The sequence below is a fragment of the Pagrus major genome, chromosome 4 (assembly GCF_040436345.1).
Source record: "Pagrus major chromosome 4, Pma_NU_1.0".
Taxonomy (NCBI): Eukaryota; Metazoa; Chordata; class Actinopteri; order Spariformes; family Sparidae; genus Pagrus; species Pagrus major.
In genome coordinates this window covers 28,536,230-28,554,381 of record NC_133218.1, presented here as the reverse complement: position 1 = coordinate 28,554,381, position 18,152 = coordinate 28,536,230, and the positions used below count along the sequence as shown (strand labels likewise).

General features: G+C 39.1%; 2 protein-coding genes across 2 annotated transcripts; both read left to right on the top strand.

The window, feature by feature from the left end:
- The first annotated feature begins 80 nt into the window (after positions 1-80).
- phf10 (PHD finger protein 10) lies at positions 81-11,888 on the top strand. Its single transcript, XM_073464041.1, has 12 exons — positions 81-333; positions 1,240-1,349; positions 1,564-1,694; positions 2,128-2,211; positions 2,404-2,528; positions 2,650-2,799; positions 3,356-3,465; positions 3,567-3,714; positions 4,277-4,429; positions 8,754-8,862; positions 9,489-9,677; positions 9,896-11,888. The coding sequence occupies exons 1-12, from the start codon at positions 262-264 to the stop codon at positions 9,991-9,993; spliced, it is 1,479 nt and encodes a 492-aa protein (XP_073320142.1). The 5' UTR covers positions 81-261; the 3' UTR covers positions 9,994-11,888.
- A 2,024-nt stretch (positions 11,889-13,912) lies between these two features.
- Positions 13,913-16,311, top strand: psmb1 (proteasome 20S subunit beta 1). The gene is made up of 6 exons (XM_073464234.1): positions 13,913-14,131; positions 14,480-14,587; positions 14,826-14,907; positions 15,174-15,303; positions 15,481-15,587; positions 15,694-16,311. Exons 1-6 carry the CDS (start codon positions 14,031-14,033, stop codon positions 15,877-15,879), a joined length of 714 nt encoding a protein of 237 aa, XP_073320335.1. The 5' UTR covers positions 13,913-14,030; the 3' UTR covers positions 15,880-16,311.
- The last annotated feature ends 1,841 nt before the right edge of the window (positions 16,312-18,152 follow it).

Below are 18,152 nucleotides of genomic sequence, written 5' to 3'. Positions count from 1 at the left end.
GGTGCTGTTAGACTCGTTTCGATATCATTCAGATTTGTCGAAAGTGCGTGATCAAGAATGTCTAATTTATAGTTAAATCGCCCAAATATTATGTAGAAGTTTAATCCCAACCACAATTAAGCTGTAGCGAGATAACAGCGCTACACTCCAGGCCGGAAGGTGGCGAGTACGTGTACCATCTACCACAAAACACGTACACGAAGAAGAAAACGAAGAAGCGGTCGATGAGCTAACGTAGCTGCAGGTTTTATTTAGCGAGATATGGCTGCCGTGCTCCCCGTCAGACCGCCCTGCGATAGCAACCCCGCTACTCCTGGAGCACAATCTCTAAAGGTGACATTTGTATTGTAAAAAAAAAAAACACGGATAATGATGAGCTCTGTTCCCGGAGCCCATGCACGGTTACTTGTTAAGCTAACGGCTAGTTAGCTTCCAGCGGCTAGTCCATGAATGTCAACTATTAGTAGCATTAGCATCACCCTTTTGTTTTTCAGTGTGTGCTGAGTGTTAGTGATGGTTTGCATTTTCTGTGAGGTGTTTACCAAAATGTATGAGTATTTCATGGTCATATTTGAAACACAAATTCTGTAGTTATAAGTGGTTTGAAGGCGGCAACGTTAAGCCTTTTTTCTGTGCCTTCTCTAGCCCTGGCACCACTTTGCCAACTTTAGGTTACCTGTAAACTCACGCTTTTGTTTTTGTTGGACAAGAACCTAATATTTAATCCTTTCCTCATACAGATAGTTCTGTATGGGGAGCAAAGTCCCCATCCCTCATTACAGACAGGACCCAAAATCGTTAAAAAACTGAATAACATTTATGTTTGGGGTTTTATCCTTCCCTCATTACATACGAAGTATAATGTACCTGCATTGTGACATACCAATTTTTGATTGAAGTCTGTTTTAGACCAGGACGCTTCAGGAAAAAGTCTAAAATTCATGCTGTTTTAAGAGATGATGCCTTAATCTATGAAGGCTTAGAGGTGATGCTGATTTGTGATTCCCGCACAATGCAAGACAGGTGCTTGTCTGGATTTATGTGGCTGTCTTTTAAACTCCTGCTGTCCAGAATATGTGTAAATGTGTGCAACTGTAAGAAATACCACTTGCCATGAATCGGTTGTGTAAGGATAAAGATGTTTTGAAGAATGAATGCTGGCATGTGATTGCTTAAGTCAGAAGGAGATACAGTGACTGTCATTACCAATATTAATTGTGCTTTACTTTTCTGCTGTAGGAGGATGTTATAGAAGAGGTGTCAAATGATGGCAGCCAGCCTCCCAAGAGAAGGAGAATGGGTTCAGGAGACAGCTCTCGAAGCTGCGACACTTCGAGTCAAGACCTTGGGTAGGTTCTCTTGATATTTGACGTGGAGCTGTAAATTGGCATCACCAGGATTTGTTTAAAGCAGTCTTGATAACTTGAGGATTAATGTTTTTGTTGCTATCATTTCATATACATCCCATCTTTACTATCATAGTCTCCGTGCTCATAAAGGAATACCTCAGAAGACTCATCTTTTAAAGATTTTTTAATCCTCAACCACTGTTGTTCGTTTCAGCCCGACATATTTCCCAGCAGAGAACCTGACAGAGTACAAGTGGCCTCCAGATGACACAGGAGAGTACTATATGCTGCAGGAGCAGGTCAGCGAGTATCTGGGAGTCACATCTTTCAAGAGGAAGTACCCTGGTAAGACTGAAGTAAAACCTGTTCAAGGATACCTTGGTATTCTTTTTCTTAAAAATACTATTAAATATATACTATTGTGCTATTTATTTGCTGATCCAACGTGACAGGCTCATTAATAATTGCAAATGATGATGTTGGTATGAAATCATTGGAAAAATATTTTATTGTACTATATAACTCAGATATATTCCATTGTAATGGGACTGCTCTGTTCATCTACAAAGTATAAATAACAATTTGTGTTGTTATTAATGCTTTGTAGATGAACAGAGCCGTCCCATTACAGCAATAATACATATACAACTTATGTCATATAGGTACCAATCCTGCAAGAGAATAGTGATAAGACACGCATAGACATTGAGAAAGTTGTTTGTCACCTGTCATACTGCCGTAATGACATGAATGATGTTGTTTCTCTGTCCCTCTGCAGATATGGAGAGAAGAGATCTGTCCCACAAAGAGAAGCTTTACCTGCGTGAACAGAACGTCATTACTGAGACACAGTGCACTCTGGGTAGGAACCACTCTTCAGACACCGTTGTTAGAATTATTTCGCTACATTGAACAAAATCCTAACATTCAGTGCAAGTCAGTGCATTTGTAGTCTGGTACCTTGTTTATGTTACTTTGTAAATAGTAGTGTAGTAGAGTAGAGTGCTTGATGCAGTCAAAGTGTGCACAGAGTGTGTCTTTTGTGTGTTTCCAGGTCTGACAGCTCTGCGGAGCGATGAGGTGATAGACCTGATGATAAAGGAGTATCCCACCAAACACTCCGAGTATTCAGTGATACTGCAGGAGAGAGAGCGACAGAGAATAGCTAAAGAGTATTCTGTAAGTAAACAAATACACTATGATTGATGATAACTGTGGCTTTTTTATATAAAAGTAATACATTTATGCACATGCATCTATGTACATACCTCTTACAGTCTTTGTTTGTTGTCTTTCATAGCAAATGCAACAGCAGAACCCTCAGAAGGTGGAAGCCAGCAAGGTTCCAGAGTACATTAAGAAAGCAGCTAAAAAAGCTGCTGAGTTCAACAGTAACTTCAACAGGGAGCGTATGGAGGAGAGGAGAGCTTACTTTGACCTCCAGACACATGTGAGCCAAATGGGGGAAAACAGATGATTTATCCAACTCACTGATACCTCTCTTCCACCAAAATCAGACGGGTTCTATTGCTTATTAGAAACCTTTGGAGCATCTCAACCAAAAATAAATTGTTTCAGAACCTGAAAAGTTGGTTCCCACCCCAAACAAAAAAAATAGTATGTTTCCCTGAACCAGGAAACCATAGTTGACATGGAGAAGTCGAGTGAGAACTTGCTTGTTAATTGGATAAAACAAGTATCTGTAATAACAGAGCGGAAGCTTGCATGTAATCAATGCGATCAGCCATCTTGCTACTTCTGTGTACTTCCTTGGTGCATTGTGCAACGCCCTCCATTTCTTACATGTCCTGTATTAAGGTCCCGCTCAATAGCACCAAGGTTCAAAGAATCCTGAACAGAACCGATTCAAGGATTCGAGCTAATTTGGTGGAAAACGGGTATGTGATTCTACAGGGATTAAGAAAAGAGCTTTGTGTATTATTGGCTGTGATTACAATAGAACTACAGAATGTTTGACATGCATTGTCTTTTCTGTGTTTTCTCAGATTATCCAGGTTCCTCAGGGCAGGTTTAAGGTGCTGGCTCCAGAGCTGACAAGGACGGGGCCCTACCCTGTGGCTCTCATACCAGGACAGTTCCAAGACTACTACAAAAGGTACATCACACAGTTCTTCTGGATAGGCTCTCAGCCTGTTTTTATCTACTGATGTGCTGAATATTTTTAGCCCTGATGAATCATTGTGTTGTTCATGACAGGTACTCACCCAATGAGCTGCGGTACTTGCCATTGAACACAGCTCTGTTTGAGCCTCCACTGGATCCAGAGCTCCCTGCGCTGGACTCAGAACCTGATTCAGATGACGCAGAGGATGGCAAAGATGACAAAAAGAACAAGAACTCCTCTGTAAGTCATTCGGCTGTGCTGCCATTCTCCAAGTATTTTTCCACCGGCACCTATTTGCACGCACCTGGCACAATGCCTGAGAATAAAACCAAAAACTTGAAAGACGATGCAGCTTGCTTAGAAAGAGAAACTGAACTGAATTTCTATCTTTTGCTGTTAATTGTTGTGGGTTTTTTCTTCTTTTATCTCTTCTTTCTTTCTTTTTTTTAAAATGTGAATATTATTTGAACATGCCTAACCCTAACCTGCATAAAGCCACCAGGATAAAGTCAAGTTGTTAGTCGAGCAAATTCAAGAATTTGAAAATGTTGTGACAGGTTATCAGGGCGATAAACCAATGATCTGTTGATCTTTACAAGTCCAGATGCGATAGTCTAACAATGGCATAGGCAGTGATGTAAAAAAGAAAAGAAAATCAACTTGAATCATGACACAGCTACAACTATGCAAGCAAATGCGTGATGGATTCAGGGTCCCATGTCAGAATCATGCACTTCACTCAGATATCTGCATGGAAATACATTGTGCTTCACTCTGTTTCCCTCCTTCTGTTCCTCTACAGGACAGTTCTTCAGGCAACACCTCAGACGTGGAGAGCCAGGAGGGAGGAGGCGGACACGGCCACAAGTCCAAGGGCAAAGATAAGACATCCACACCAGGCAAAGACGGCAGCCATCGCCATTCCGCCTCCCACAAAGCCACCCCAGGGTACAAGGTAGAGGACAAAACCACCTGAACTCTTCTCCAACAACAGCAGCAGCACTTTTCTACCCCCTCCTCTTCTTTCTACTACTACCACTCCCTTACTCCATCCATCCCGCCACCCCTCCTTAGCTTTCTTCACTTTGTTCTCCGGCTTCTACAGTTTGTCAGCTGGGACAACCGGGTATACACACACACACACACACACACACACACACACACAGAGTCACACAGTGGGGGTCCTGTCTTCAGTTTTTGTTTTCATGATTGCCACGTGGCTCTTTCCCCCCCTCTTCGTACCAGACTGTGAGCAATAAGAACATTTTAAAGGAACAGTTCACTTGTTTCTTTTTCACTGCACTTTCACCTTTTTTGGGTTTTCAGCAAAGAAAAATTTGAACTTTAAGAGTGTTTTTTCCTTTTGAATGCCTTCAATATACCTCTTGTCTGTCCTCACTTGTCAAAAAAAAATTATACTTCCAAGACAAGTAAGTGGATGTTTTGGCTGCTAGTTTTCCTTTTTCATTTTTGAAAAGAAAAGTTTTTTTTAATTCTGATATAGAAGATATAAACCACATGCAGTTTGTGGTTGCTTTTAACAAGTGGTTGATGTTAACACTAGAGAATTTTAACATTTATATCTGAAGTGTAGCAGACACTTAATCCTAACGTTTTAAGTGTGTATAGGTATAATAATATGCTTTGTTTATACACCATGTGATGTACTGTTAAAATGTTGGTAAGTATAAGACAGCTGTTTGACATGGGCTTTACCCAAGAGATCAGGACATGCTGACCTTGTTCACACTGTTGCTGAGCTGAGCTTGAAGTAGTGTGTTTGCTGTCTGTCTGGGTTTGAAGCTCCACACCAGCTTATCTTTCTTTAACGCCCAGTCATGGCACGTCTCCGGTGGTCATTTTAAGTAAACACCTTGAATTTCATCTAATTGTTCAAGGGACTGTAAATGGGAAGATACTTTTATTTAAATGAACCATATGTTCCCTACAGCCCACTTTGCTTTTGTTGGTTCATTGTTCCAATCCTCAATTTTGCAGAAGAAAATTCCGAAAACCTAAAAGTATGCTACTGGCATATTACCATTAATGATAGTTTGATGGACCTGGGTAAGTCCAGTTGAGTTCAGCTCAGCTTTGTGGTGTGGGCATGGTCCTTTCCTAGTGTCTGTTACCAGTTACGGTTACCAGTTTAAGTATGTTTAAGTTGATTTCACTTCTGACTTGACGTTTAATCATCAGATCATTTTGGTATTCTTTTGTCAGCCTACAGACATGGCATGGCATGTTGTAGCCAGAATTCACTGGGAGTCAGTAACATGATATCTCTGTACTGTACTAAAGGACCCAGAGATGTATTAGCTTTCAGGCATTTTTCTTCAAGTATGATTCATAATTTTGTAAGTCTGGTAAGTCAGCCAAAGTAAAACACCCTTACAGTTGAATTGTGCCAGTCCCCTTCTCAGAAAATCCCAGTAGATTAAAGTTGTATTGCTTTTTAAAGGCTTTTATGTCTCCACAAAAGACACAACATGTGACAGCAAAACTTGGAGTCAATGATGCTGACTGCTGGCTGATTAACGTTACTTCGCTCTGGTCTGGCTACCATGTACAGTGTTTGCAGTGGTTAATGATAATGATGACCTCATGACTGACTAGTAGTGTTGTATTTCACAAACAGCTCATGAATAAAAACTAATTGTGAACAACACAGTTGCAATTAGATTGACTAATTGCCTCTACAGAAGCATTTTGTTCATAATGTGATTACATGTTGGATTTTACATACATGTTAAATCTGCATTTCACCGTTAACGTGACATGTTCAGGCTAATGATTCAAGAAAATGACAGCTGTTGCCCAACAGCCTTTCTTTAGCTTATACGTAGACGGGACATTATGGAGATAAAAATATTGGATTCACTGTGTCTTGCAGCTACATACAGTAATATGACATTAATTACATTAACATCAATTGCAGCAAGTTATTATTATTATTAGATAAGCCCTTGAAATTGGTCAGTGTACCTGAGACATATTGAATTCTAGGGCCAAGGTTATCACTGCGAGTTGCAAGGGTGAGTAGAGTTCAGTTTCACTAGATAATGTTCATCTGCCTGGGCAGATGGGAGGCTGCATCAAAGGTTAATCGCTTATTTACATGACAGAAATCTCTTGACAGCAGAGACGTAATCGCTGACATGTCAATGAAATTAAAACCAAGATGTTCTTTCAGTATGGACCGTTGATCTAAAATCAGTGGAATCCATAAGCTGAAGATGAGTGTGTGGTCAGCCAGTATAAAGTTCCCACTTAAAGGAGTAATTTGTAAGATATGGCCAGAGCTCTAGTTTAAAACATTTTAAAAAATGAACATTACAAACAGAGTGAGAAGAAACAACAGTTTGATAGTCTTCTGAACAAAATAAACTCATAAAATGTCAAGAAATCAAATACTCTTACTCTGTTTTCCTTATTAAACAGAAATACAACTGTACACCTTCTGATTTCAAGCTTAATTGACTTGGTATCTCATCATAAAACACACTTAAATCAAACCTGACAAACTAAATAAAACTCACAAACACAGTCTTGGTTTGTCTTTCCACAATCACCTCTGGTTTGGTTGTAATAAATCCACAATTAAGTGAGTAAGATGTGAAAATATTCTGGCTCTACACACCCTCTGCTGATGTCCAACTCTCCATCTCTTCTCTCCCGCTGCTTGTCTCTCCTGTCCCCGCCTGCCGTGTCCTGTAGTTTCTGAAGTCATAGTCTTGGTTAGAGCCGCTGTAAATTACCTCTGTAAAACTACGGGGCTGCTGGTGCTAATTAGCTAACGGTAGCAATCAAAGATCAGCAGTTGTTGGCCACTCTATTCTGGCCATATTCTACAAAAGCCAGCTTTTCTGTATGTATGCCTCTGTATCTGAATTATACTTATATGACACCATACAAAACCTCAGATTATATAAAGTAAACCTACCTGAAAGTGAGCACTTTGGAAAAGTTTATTTTCTTTTATGTACATAAAATACAGTATTTCTTGTGTCAGACCCACTTCAGTTAGTTTAGAATAAAACTCATTTAAACTAGCCTGATTTAACTTCATTAATTCCTCATTTTGGATTTGCTGTTGTTTCTGCTTAAGACACGATTTTACTTAGTGGACCAGAATAATGTTTACATTTAAGCATTTTATATGGCCTCAAGTACAGTTCACAAAAGTAATAAGGTTGATCCTCCACTAATGCTTTCAGCAAGGCAGTGAGGCCAAAGGTATGAACTGCTGAATTTTAAAGTAGCATTGGTTAAGTATATATTTGTTTGAAAATTGACTATGTATGAAAATGCACACCGGGGGCTGTGTCCAGCTCCTACTTTTTCTTACTTCCCTCTTCTGCTGCTGTTTTTGTGTTACTTTAGTTCTCTGCTTTGTTTCTTGTCTCAAATTTTCATCATTACCAAACCATGTCCTTTATTGACCCATAGTTGTGTACCTATGGCTGTTTAGTCTAACCTGCTCACTTCCTGTCAGGGGACATTTTAATAACGGATGTCATTATCTTGGAGCGAAACCCCCCCCCCCCCCACTAGTTAGCCCATGAATAACTAGAAAACAAAGTGATTTTTACATGTGTAGATATTTTTGCTAATTTTTTCAGGGTATACTACTGTGTCAATACGGATCAATACGGTTGCACAGATTTTATTAACTGTTAAAGGAGACATCTTGCTCAGTCGTCCCCGCCGTTTTAATTATGTGGCTTCATAGAGTTTTTCCTTGTGTGGCATCCAGATTTAAAAGTCCCCAAGTCTCCTAATCTTTCCACTCTGACCTCTGTTGAACACAAATGCATATTGCATAGAAAGCAACTCTTCAGCTGCCCATATCCATTTCAAATAGCTTTGAACATAGCATAGGACTTTTTCCACACAAACTTTAGAGCCACTGGCTTATCTAATGGTAAATAGCTAGCTAGCAAAGAGCAGCATTTGTTACTCTGGTGATGTGCTACCTTTTGAATTCCGGCCATATTTTTACAAATTACACCTTTTAAAAACAACTTGTAACGCCTAAGCTATCGAACTTGGTTGGACGGCAGCTTTAATGCAAGGTGATGTTGTTTCTATTTAATGTATATAAACCAGACAACATGCACTTGATGTATTGTGCCCCCAAAAGTAGAAAGGGCCTCCGTTAGGCAAGATAAAGTGCTCTTTTTGTTTTTTTCTCCAGGCATTAAACATTTGTTGAACTACTATATTGTCCATGACTGCAGGATACCCGTGGTTTTTATAGCATTATTCTGCCCTTGCAGCCTAAGGTCATTCCCAATGCTATATGTGGCATTTGCCAGAAGGGTAAAGAGGCCAACAAGAAGGGCAAGCCAGAGGCCCTCATTCACTGCTCCCAATGTGATAACAGCGGTAAGTTCACTCTGTTAATTTTTAAAGAACAGTTCCCTGTTTTTAGATTGTGTGTTTTCTGATACAACTCAACACAATTTAGCCACCAATAATGCCAGGTGTATTCATTTTTGTGTAACTTATCCTCGCTGGAATAGTAATTGTTAACATGAACAGTAATCATAAATCAGCTGTCCCTCTGAATCTCACTTGTTTGACATTATTATCTTTGACTAATCAAATCTAGCATCAGTGAGAGGAGCGTTCAGTGTCCATTGTACCAACTTCATTTCATTGTGTATCAGCAAGTGTTTATACTGCCTTGTTTAAATGTTGTGTGAGTTGAAGCTGATTTTAGGACAGATGTGAGTAGATTCTAGATGTTTCTTAATGGTGATGTGATAAATGCCTCTCCCTGAGTAGTAAGCTCAGTGAGAGCTTTATGAGTTGAAGTCCTCTGAAATAACAGGAGGGTGAATTCACGTGTGTGTGGATCTGTGGGCCTGTTCACATGATCTATATTTGTGTCTTTGTGTTTTTGTTTGACTTGCTTCCTTATGTGTGTCTGTCCGCATGCGTCCTGGACTTATTTCTTTGTGTGTTTGTGGCTGCATGCCTCGGGCTTTGTGTATACATGTTTGCTTTAGGCCACCCATCCTGCTTGGACATGAGTCAGGAGCTGGTGGGTGTGATCCAGACGTACCGCTGGCAGTGTATGGAGTGTAAGACCTGCACCGTGTGCCAGCAGCCCCACCATGAGGACGAGATGATGTTCTGCGACAAATGTGACCGGGGATACCACACGTTCTGCGTGGGCATGGACTCCATACCTACTGGTGAGTGGATGGCGACATACAAGCAGAATGTACGCTAGGCACAGTCACACACTTACCAGAGACTGCACCGCAAACACTACGAAAGAGAGAGAGAGCTCACTTATGAAGACAAAATTTCTTTTACAGTCACTTACTTAGTTTGTCTAACCATAAATGGTAGTTTTGTGTTTTTGTTTGTCTCTTTTGTAGTTATTAATTCCTTATGTCTGTCTCCTCAGGGCTTTGGGTATGTGAGGTTTGCGACAAAGATTTCACCACACCTAAGAAGAAGGGAGGAGCCAAAACACCTAAGAAGTCCAAGTCAGCTAAAAAGTGATCAACAGCATCATGTTTCGCAATACATTTTACAAAAATGCACAAATGTCATGTGTACAATCGTTTGCAGAAGCTGGATAATTGTTTAAATATCAGATCATTTTGATCCAAATATGAAGCGTATCCCTCCTTCCAAATACCAACGAGCCAAACACAAGATCTTAACCTGCTTTTACTTTTTATTGACAGGCCTTTAAATACACAGGTTAACACTAGAAAACAAAGTGTAACACATTCTATGAAGCGCTTGTCTATAATGCATTATGAACATACTTCTAATACTTTATAATGCTCCTACAGCGCTGTATAATCAGTGTTGTAAGCACTCATAAAAACATATATTGCTCTATAACTAATCATAACCCATTATTAAACAGATGTCTATAAGATAAACATTAGTATAATGGGTTAAACTAATAGAGTAATCCATTCTTTGAACAATGTGTTAGTATTCAAACTTATTTTTACTTAAAGCAAACAATGACCACTTATAGTGACTTATAGCCGGATGTAATGTATTACATCAGACTATAACACAGGGATTTTGCTAATTTACTTAAAGCATCCACTTACAGTAACTTATAATCACTTTATAATGTAAATTGATAACGTTATAATAATTGATAAATGATTATAATCTTTTGCAACTTTGAGAATTTTAGTGCAGCACCATCATGCAAAAATAGTCAGTGACCAGCAGTTATGAAGTATTTATACTTGACCTTATAAGTCATATAAAATGCTTTATAATGTGTTATAATTATTGTTATAAAGCATTTAGAATATTTATGATTGCTTATAGCTGTAGGCACGTTAATACATATGTATGTTAATAATGCATTATGTACATCAGCCTCACAGTGAGTAATGATTATTGTTACAAAGCATTAAAAAATGCATGAATGCTTATAACTGTGATTACACAGCATGACAGGGGCATTATAAGTATGTTCATAATGCGTTACAATGCATTATACACATGGATTACATAGAAAAATATTTACCCAAACAAACTTATTCAACTTTTCTGTGAAAGCTGATTATACCTCAAAATGTATGTTCACAAATCAATCTCTGTCAGGCATTAATTTTAGCCTTTCTGTCGAGGAATTTTCGAGATTTGCTGAACTCCAGATATTAAAGATAAGTAATGGTACCAGCTAAACTGCAAATCAAATCCATCCAAATGTACTGTACTAAATCCTGTGATCTGCTAACCACTAACAGTATCTGTGTTTTCCTTCTTCATAAAACGATGAATCTTGGTACTGTCTCGTAACATTCCTGCTGTGGTTAGCTGTTTGCTAAGTGTTTCAGTTGAACTAATGGTGCTTTTGATCCCGAACTACTGGAACACTCAATGTTAACAAGAGCTCACTGATGTAATTCAATTTCAACATTTTTGTATGTTTTTGTATCTTATAATCTACAGTTTGTGTTTTTAGCTAACATTTATTTAATGTGGCAGGCCAGTAAAGATCAATCTTATTTAAACAAAGACTTGTGAGAAATAACAACTTGGTGCTTGTGATCCTGTGTAATGAAATGTAATAGACGCTGGCCGTGGTAGACTTCATGGCTGCAGCAGTTTTCAGGAATTTATCTGTTAGTCTTAATTAAAGAAACAAAGTTTCTGACTTTACATGTATTGATTTTGTTGTCAACCCTCCACTATTAATTTTTATACCACTCACTGTAATTATAATAAAGTGAAACATCCATCAGCTTTGATGAGACAACTGATTTTTTTGCGGTCAGCTTGAAAAATGTTTTTTGTCGTATTTTGTTTTGTACTTCAGTAAGCAGGGTGTTTAAGGAATATCTGTTGCTGATAATGTCAGAGTCACTGAATTGAGAAATTGTCTGTTTTTTCAATAAAAGCTACTTTAAAAAGTCTGAGCCCTTTCCTATTTTGCACCATTTGAAATGTAATTGAATCCCAGTTTTCATATTAAAGGGAAAAATAATCTTTAATGCTCTGAAAAGGTGGATGCAGACCGCCTGTCCATCATTTTTATTCATACATTTAATTTATTAAACAACAGTTTCATATACAGGGACAGCCGCCACCATTGCAACAATGGCTGCTTTCTGCCACCTAGTGGTGATTTTAGCATCATTAAAGGATAAGTTCACCCTTAAATGAAAATGTAATCATTATCTACTCGCCCTCATGCTGATCAAAAGTCGGGTGAAGTTTCATAATCCACAAAACATTTCTGGAGCTTCACAGCAAAACAGCGTGGCAGCATTCTCCTAAACACTTGAAGTAGATGGGGACTCTTCTTAAACCATAAAAAGTTAAAACGACTCTATACAGCTTGTCCGGTGTACTCCCAAGTCTCAAGAAGGCCTGAGATCCCAAATTGATTTGAAAAGTTGTTATTGACACCTTTGATCACCTTGATCACCTTGATCATCATTGGTTTGGAGTCACTGGGTCACATGACATGGAAGCTATTGAAAGAAAAGCCACTGTCTTATAACATATTTTCATTAAATTAATACATAACACATTAGCAATCAAAATAAGTGTGCTACATGAAATCAGTTTAGTATTTTTTTTAAAACATAATTTTCACTAATATCAAGTCAGCACGAAGAAACATTGTTTTTGTGTAAATCAAACAAACAATAGGGTCATTTATTGATGAAAGTCAGCCTCCAGAGCAGCGTGGGGTTCTGGGAAGCGAGCTAACCGTCCTCCGGCTGTCAACACTGGGTGACATTGAGTAAGAGATGCCGCTGAGTGTCTCCGGAGTGAATGTCTGTCCAATATCCAACCTAAAACTCCATGATGTGCTTCTGACACTGTTGAACTGCAGACAATCACAGCAGTCAGTTCACTCGAAGTTTCATAATAACAATAATGATAGTAAAAAAGAATAAATCTGTGCTACAAAGCAAAGTTCACACAGACCAAATTCAGTTGTGTGAGAAAAAAGTGCAATTGCATCTGCTGATAACAGCAAACGATGCACAACTTAATGGTATTTTTAATGCAACTCATATAAAAAGCAATGTACTTGACAAACTGATGCTGCAAAAATAAATGTGCAGAAAAAGTTAAGTTAAAAAGTAGTTTTATGAGAGCTATAAAGTGGTCTTACCTCTCACAAGGTTGAGGTAGGAGTGAGGAGAGTATCCTGTGAACATGCTCATGTACAGATGGTTCAGTTTGATGTCACAGAACTGAACATCAGCATTCTGTCTCCACTTCTGCTGTCATGGTTTTGTTTTGTTTCTATTTTTTTTTTTTCATTAACTCACTGATTCACTTGCTTTAAGGAAAGAAAGAATGGGATAATGGGAGGGCCGAAAAGGGCCTCTAACCATTAAAATAATCTGCTGGGGTGGCCTGTGGACATAATTTTTTCCTGGGCGTGAGCAAGACTTCTGGCAGCCCTGTTTTTATTACCCTGAGTATACAAATAAGACGTAATAAGCCGCACTTTGTATCAAATTAGATAAAACTAGAAATGATATGGTCTTTAGAAACCAGGAAAAGTTGCAAAGGTGTAAATAACGTGGTTTCAAATCAATTTAGGACTTTGGTGGAATGGTGCAACACTGTTCAGTTACAGAAATGTTTTACGGACAATAAAGTGAACTTTTCCTTTAGGTTTTGATGCATTCGGTTGTTATTATTGAATTAATATTACAGACAAATTGTCATCATGGTTCAATGGATCTATTTGGTCTAACATTGTGCAAATCTGAGGTATGCAATTATTTGGTATCTGCTTTTGATATATCTTATATTGTTCTTTTTTGACATAAATAGTTCAGAAATAATGACCCAATTCTGACTTGTGACTTCAGTAAACAATCCGTGCAATTCTGATCAGGATATCTTCACAACTCTCCCCCACTCTGCTGGCTCCTGCTCTGCATCAAACCGCCTGTGGGGGCGCTCTCGCACAGCGCACAGCTGAACGTACGGGTGTTACGACCCCTAAAGAAGAAGGCTGCCATATTGCAGTGATACAGCGAGTTTACCGGAGGAGATCTTGAACCCCGTTAGCTTTCTGTGGTAAAATGCTTTCTTCACACGCTTTCGCAGACCCTGGGAAGATGAAGGACTATCATTATTCTGGTCCAGTAGAGCACCGGTTCTCACCCTACGCTTTCAACGGAGGGTGAGTGTGATTTTGTCAACGACTGGCCAGTTAGCCTGCTAGCTAACAAGCTAACCAGCTTAGCAAACGATATGCTAACTGGAACTAAACAAAGATGAAGTTAATGAAAAGTGTGCGAACAGTGCAGAGTTTATTTGTTGAGGGCACACAGCAGCCTCTCTTTATCTCGATGTGTTAATCAAGCAAGCGTTATAGGCCACGATTTTAAATTGGGAAAGATTAGTTAACACCACAGTTTCAGTTTCAGTAGCTTAGCTTCCGTCAGCAAGTGTCTGGGGCAACCGTACATTTCCCTCTATGTTGAGGTGCTTTGTATGATAAATGAACTATGCTGTGTTTTTTTTCCAGAACCGTACTAGCGGTTGCCGGGGAAGACTTTGCCATTGTAGCCTCAGATACCAGGCTGAGTGAAGGCTACTCAATCCACAGCCGGGACTCCCCAAAATGCTACAAGCTGTAAGTGTGCACAGTCACTTTCTGGACTGAGGAAGGAGGGCAGATTGACACTATTCAGACATCAACTCTTTTAAATCTATCTAACTGGTACATAGATCTGCTCCTTTCATAGTTATGTGTACATTCATGTAATGCCATTTTAAGTCACATTTTTGTCATTGTCACATTAATCCAAGCAAAGTGAAGAATATGCTGCTCTGTCTGTCACTGATTTTTGTGCTTCTCCTTTTCCTTACAGGACAGACACAACCGTCATTGGCTGCAGCGGTTTCCATGGCGACTGCCTGACTCTGACTAAAATCATTGATGCTAGACTAAAGGTGGGCTGGTGTAAGGTTTTTTCTTTTGGTTTCACTCTCTTATTAGTCTCATCCTTAAAAGGATCTAACTCTGCTGACCGTGCTAACTGTCCTCTGTTGATCATCGTGGTATCCAAGACTGAGCTGACATGGCTGCTATTCTCGTGTGTCTCGTTGTCTTAAATGATGACATTTGTATTTTTGCAATCCGTCTGTTTACCTCTCTTTAATGTTCACTGATTTTCAGGTTACTTAATTGCTAATAAACGTTCCTTCCCCTCTCTCAGATGTACAAACACTCGAACAATAAGATGATGACCAGTGGAGCCATCGCAGCCATGTTGTCCACCATCCTGTACGGCAGAAGGTTTTTCCCCTACTATGTTTACAACATCATCGGAGGACTGGATGAAGAGGGTAAGCACTTTGTTGAATGCACTGGATTGTGTGAGTATATAAAAAGCGGCATATTTAAGCTGTAGCTATTTGTGTCACACATAAGTTTATTTTTGTTATGTCCAAGCTGCTACAAAGCTTTGACTGCGTTTTTGTAATAACTGTTTTTATTTGTAACCTTTCATGGTGGTGATGCAGGCAAAGGAGCAGTGTACAGTTTTGACCCAGTGGGCTCCTACCAGAGAGACACTTACAAGGCCGGTGGATCAGCAAGTGCCATGCTACAACCACTGCTAGACAACCAGGTAAATATTGAACACCGCATACTGACCAGCTTTCTGCCATGATCCAACTTTTGTCTGTTTCTTTACAGAGGACAAGGTGCACTCATGTCTGTCTCTCCTTCCACAGATTGGTTTCAAGAACATGGAGGGTGTGCAGCATGTTCCTCTGACTCAGGACAAGGCGGTTCAGCTGGTGAAAGACGTCTTCATCTCGGCCGCAGAGAGAGATGTCTACACTGGAGATGCCCTTCGGGTCTGTGTCATCACCAAGGAAGGCATCAATGAGCAGACCATACCACTGAGAAAGGACTGAGGAAGGAAATGTTCCCCTTTTTCTGCTTTCCTCTTTGGTCTCTTCTTTCCACATTTACCCTGTTGGTTTGGCCCCATAATATGAAGTTTCTTAAAATAGGAGTGTTGATCCAGAAGTTGCTGCTAGTGGCTTCCTAAGTCGGGCTTTAACTGTGGAGCACATTTCCCCCCATTTTTTTCTCTTTTTATATCAGTTCAAATCAATTTCAAATTGATGCTATGCTCTTGCTTCCTACACTTATTCCCTTCAACTTTAGCCATTATTACATCTATGTTCTTGTGGGTTGGCAACCTCACTCTAGATCAGCACTCCTGTTCTGAGAATTAAGTTCTTCACTCACCCTTGCCCAGACTCTGTTTGGTTTTTTGACTATGCTTTACAAGGATATGTACTCTGTTATTTTTACATTCTTAATAAATGTAAAGAACTGAAGTGTGCTCCTTTTTGTTAATTGCATTTGCTCACACATGGACACTCCACCTCAGATGCATTTTTACACTTTTACTTTAAAACAGTTCAACAGCAGTAAAAAGGAAAATGAGTGTGTTTATACATTCTTTTGAGATTGAGAATAGGGTGGCATTATGGTGCAGTCACCAGTACTGGTGCAGTAAAATAAAATGCAGTTGATAGGTGCTAAATTAAATACTTTTTTCAATGAACAGGGTTGGGGAAGTTACTTTGAAAGCATAGCCACTGATTACTTCACACTGGAAGAAGTTGAACTTCAGCAAAGGGAGAGATCTAGTTTGGTTAACTAAATCTACTTAGACAAAGAAGTTCAAACTACTTTGTTAAAAAATGGAAAATATGTGTGGTACAAAATCTTAATCTACAATATAAAAAAGTCAGGCCATCAAAAGAAATTCCACTCAATTGAGTTTACGGCAAAATATGCCCACTTGCCCAAATGTTATACATCAACCAACAAAATAAAACACACTACTCATGGGAAAATACAAGTTATGTCAGTTTTGGCTTTGTACGCAATATCTATCAAGCTGACATCTACCTTTTCCTACAGGTGGGGGTATTGCATCGCGTAGGATTTCTCAGTTAGCCAAGTTACATCTAAAAAATCTGATTAGTGAAAACACTGCAACAGAGAGTAGTCTTTCAGTGTATCGTCCTCTGAACACCACAGGATGGTGCCACACAAGCTGAGAGGAGTAGCCTACTGTGGACTGCCTTAAGTCAATCTAACTTTGGCATATATTGTAGCTGTAGCATTATTCAAGGTGGGCTAGAAACAGTAATGATATAACAATGGTGCTGGTGCTTACACCTCATTCAATTTTCTTCACAACATTATCTATGTGCTGAGAATGTGAGAGATAGCAATTCAAAGTCATATTTGTCTCTATGTGTCAGCCCTGTGATGTACTGGTGACCAGTCCAGCGTACACCCCGGCGTTCGCCCAATGTCAGTGGGGATCTGCTGAAAGGATAAGCAGTTATTGATGATGGATTGCTTTTGTGAGTCAAAGGACTACAACTATCCTTTGGTGCTATTTGTTACAAGAAAAGTCTGTAACTCAGAGGAAACAGTTACAACAACCCACTTTTATTGGGGATATCAGTATTGTTTTAAGTAGGGCTACAACTAATGATTCTTTCATTATCAATTTATACTTCAATTATTTTCATGGTTAATTGATTAACCGTTCAAGTCTAGAGCCCAAAGTAACTTCTAAATTGCTTTCTTTGTCCAACCAACAATCCAAAACCTAAAGAATCTTCATTTACAATCACATTTCACAGAGAAAATCAGCAAATCCTGACATTTAAAAAAAGCTGGAACCAGCAAAGTGTGATAGTCTTTCATCGAAAAGTGACTGAAATGATTAAATCTAATATCAAAATGGTCGGTGATTCATTTTCTTTCAATTGTTTAATTGACAAATCATCAACAGCTCTAGTTTTAAGACTCACAAGAAAAATGTGATCTATTCTTTAATTTAATGGTTTGTTTATCGCACAAACAGCCCACTGGCAGTAGCTAGGAAGCTGTACAGTACAATCTAAATGCACTTTAACTGCCCAGAATCCAGTCAGAGCAATCAAACAAACTAGGCTGCAACTGTTGACACTTCACCAGGAATATTAACTACGGATTTGTTTGGTTAATGACTTCATCTAAAATACGTTTTCCAACTAAGCTATTTGTAAATATATGTTTGGATATCAGAGTTTATTTTTAAAGTGACAGAATCCACAGCAGCTGTGAAATTATTATGCGCCACCTGAAACCAGGAAAACATTTAGTGTAGACT

Bases quoted from the DNA above. Each gene is read 5' to 3' on its own strand.
- phf10 (XM_073464041.1), top strand. From the start codon at position 262: ATGGCTGCCGTGCTCCCCGTCAGACCGCCCTGCGATAGCAACCCCGCT. The intron at 3,466-3,566 runs GTACATCACACA...TGTTCATGACAG, and splicing joins TTCCAAGACTACTACAAAAG to GTACTCACCCAATGAGCTGC. The intron at 9,678-9,895 runs GTGAGTGGATGG...CTGTCTCCTCAG, and splicing joins CATGGACTCCATACCTACTG to GGCTTTGGGTATGTGAGGTT.
- psmb1 (XM_073464234.1), top strand. From the start codon at position 14,031: ATGCTTTCTTCACACGCTTTCGCAGACCCTGGGAAGATGAAGGACTAT. The intron at 14,132-14,479 runs GTGAGTGTGATT...TTTTTTTTCCAG, and splicing joins CCCTACGCTTTCAACGGAGG to AACCGTACTAGCGGTTGCCG. The intron at 14,908-15,173 runs GTGGGCTGGTGT...CCCCTCTCTCAG, and splicing joins TCATTGATGCTAGACTAAAG to ATGTACAAACACTCGAACAA.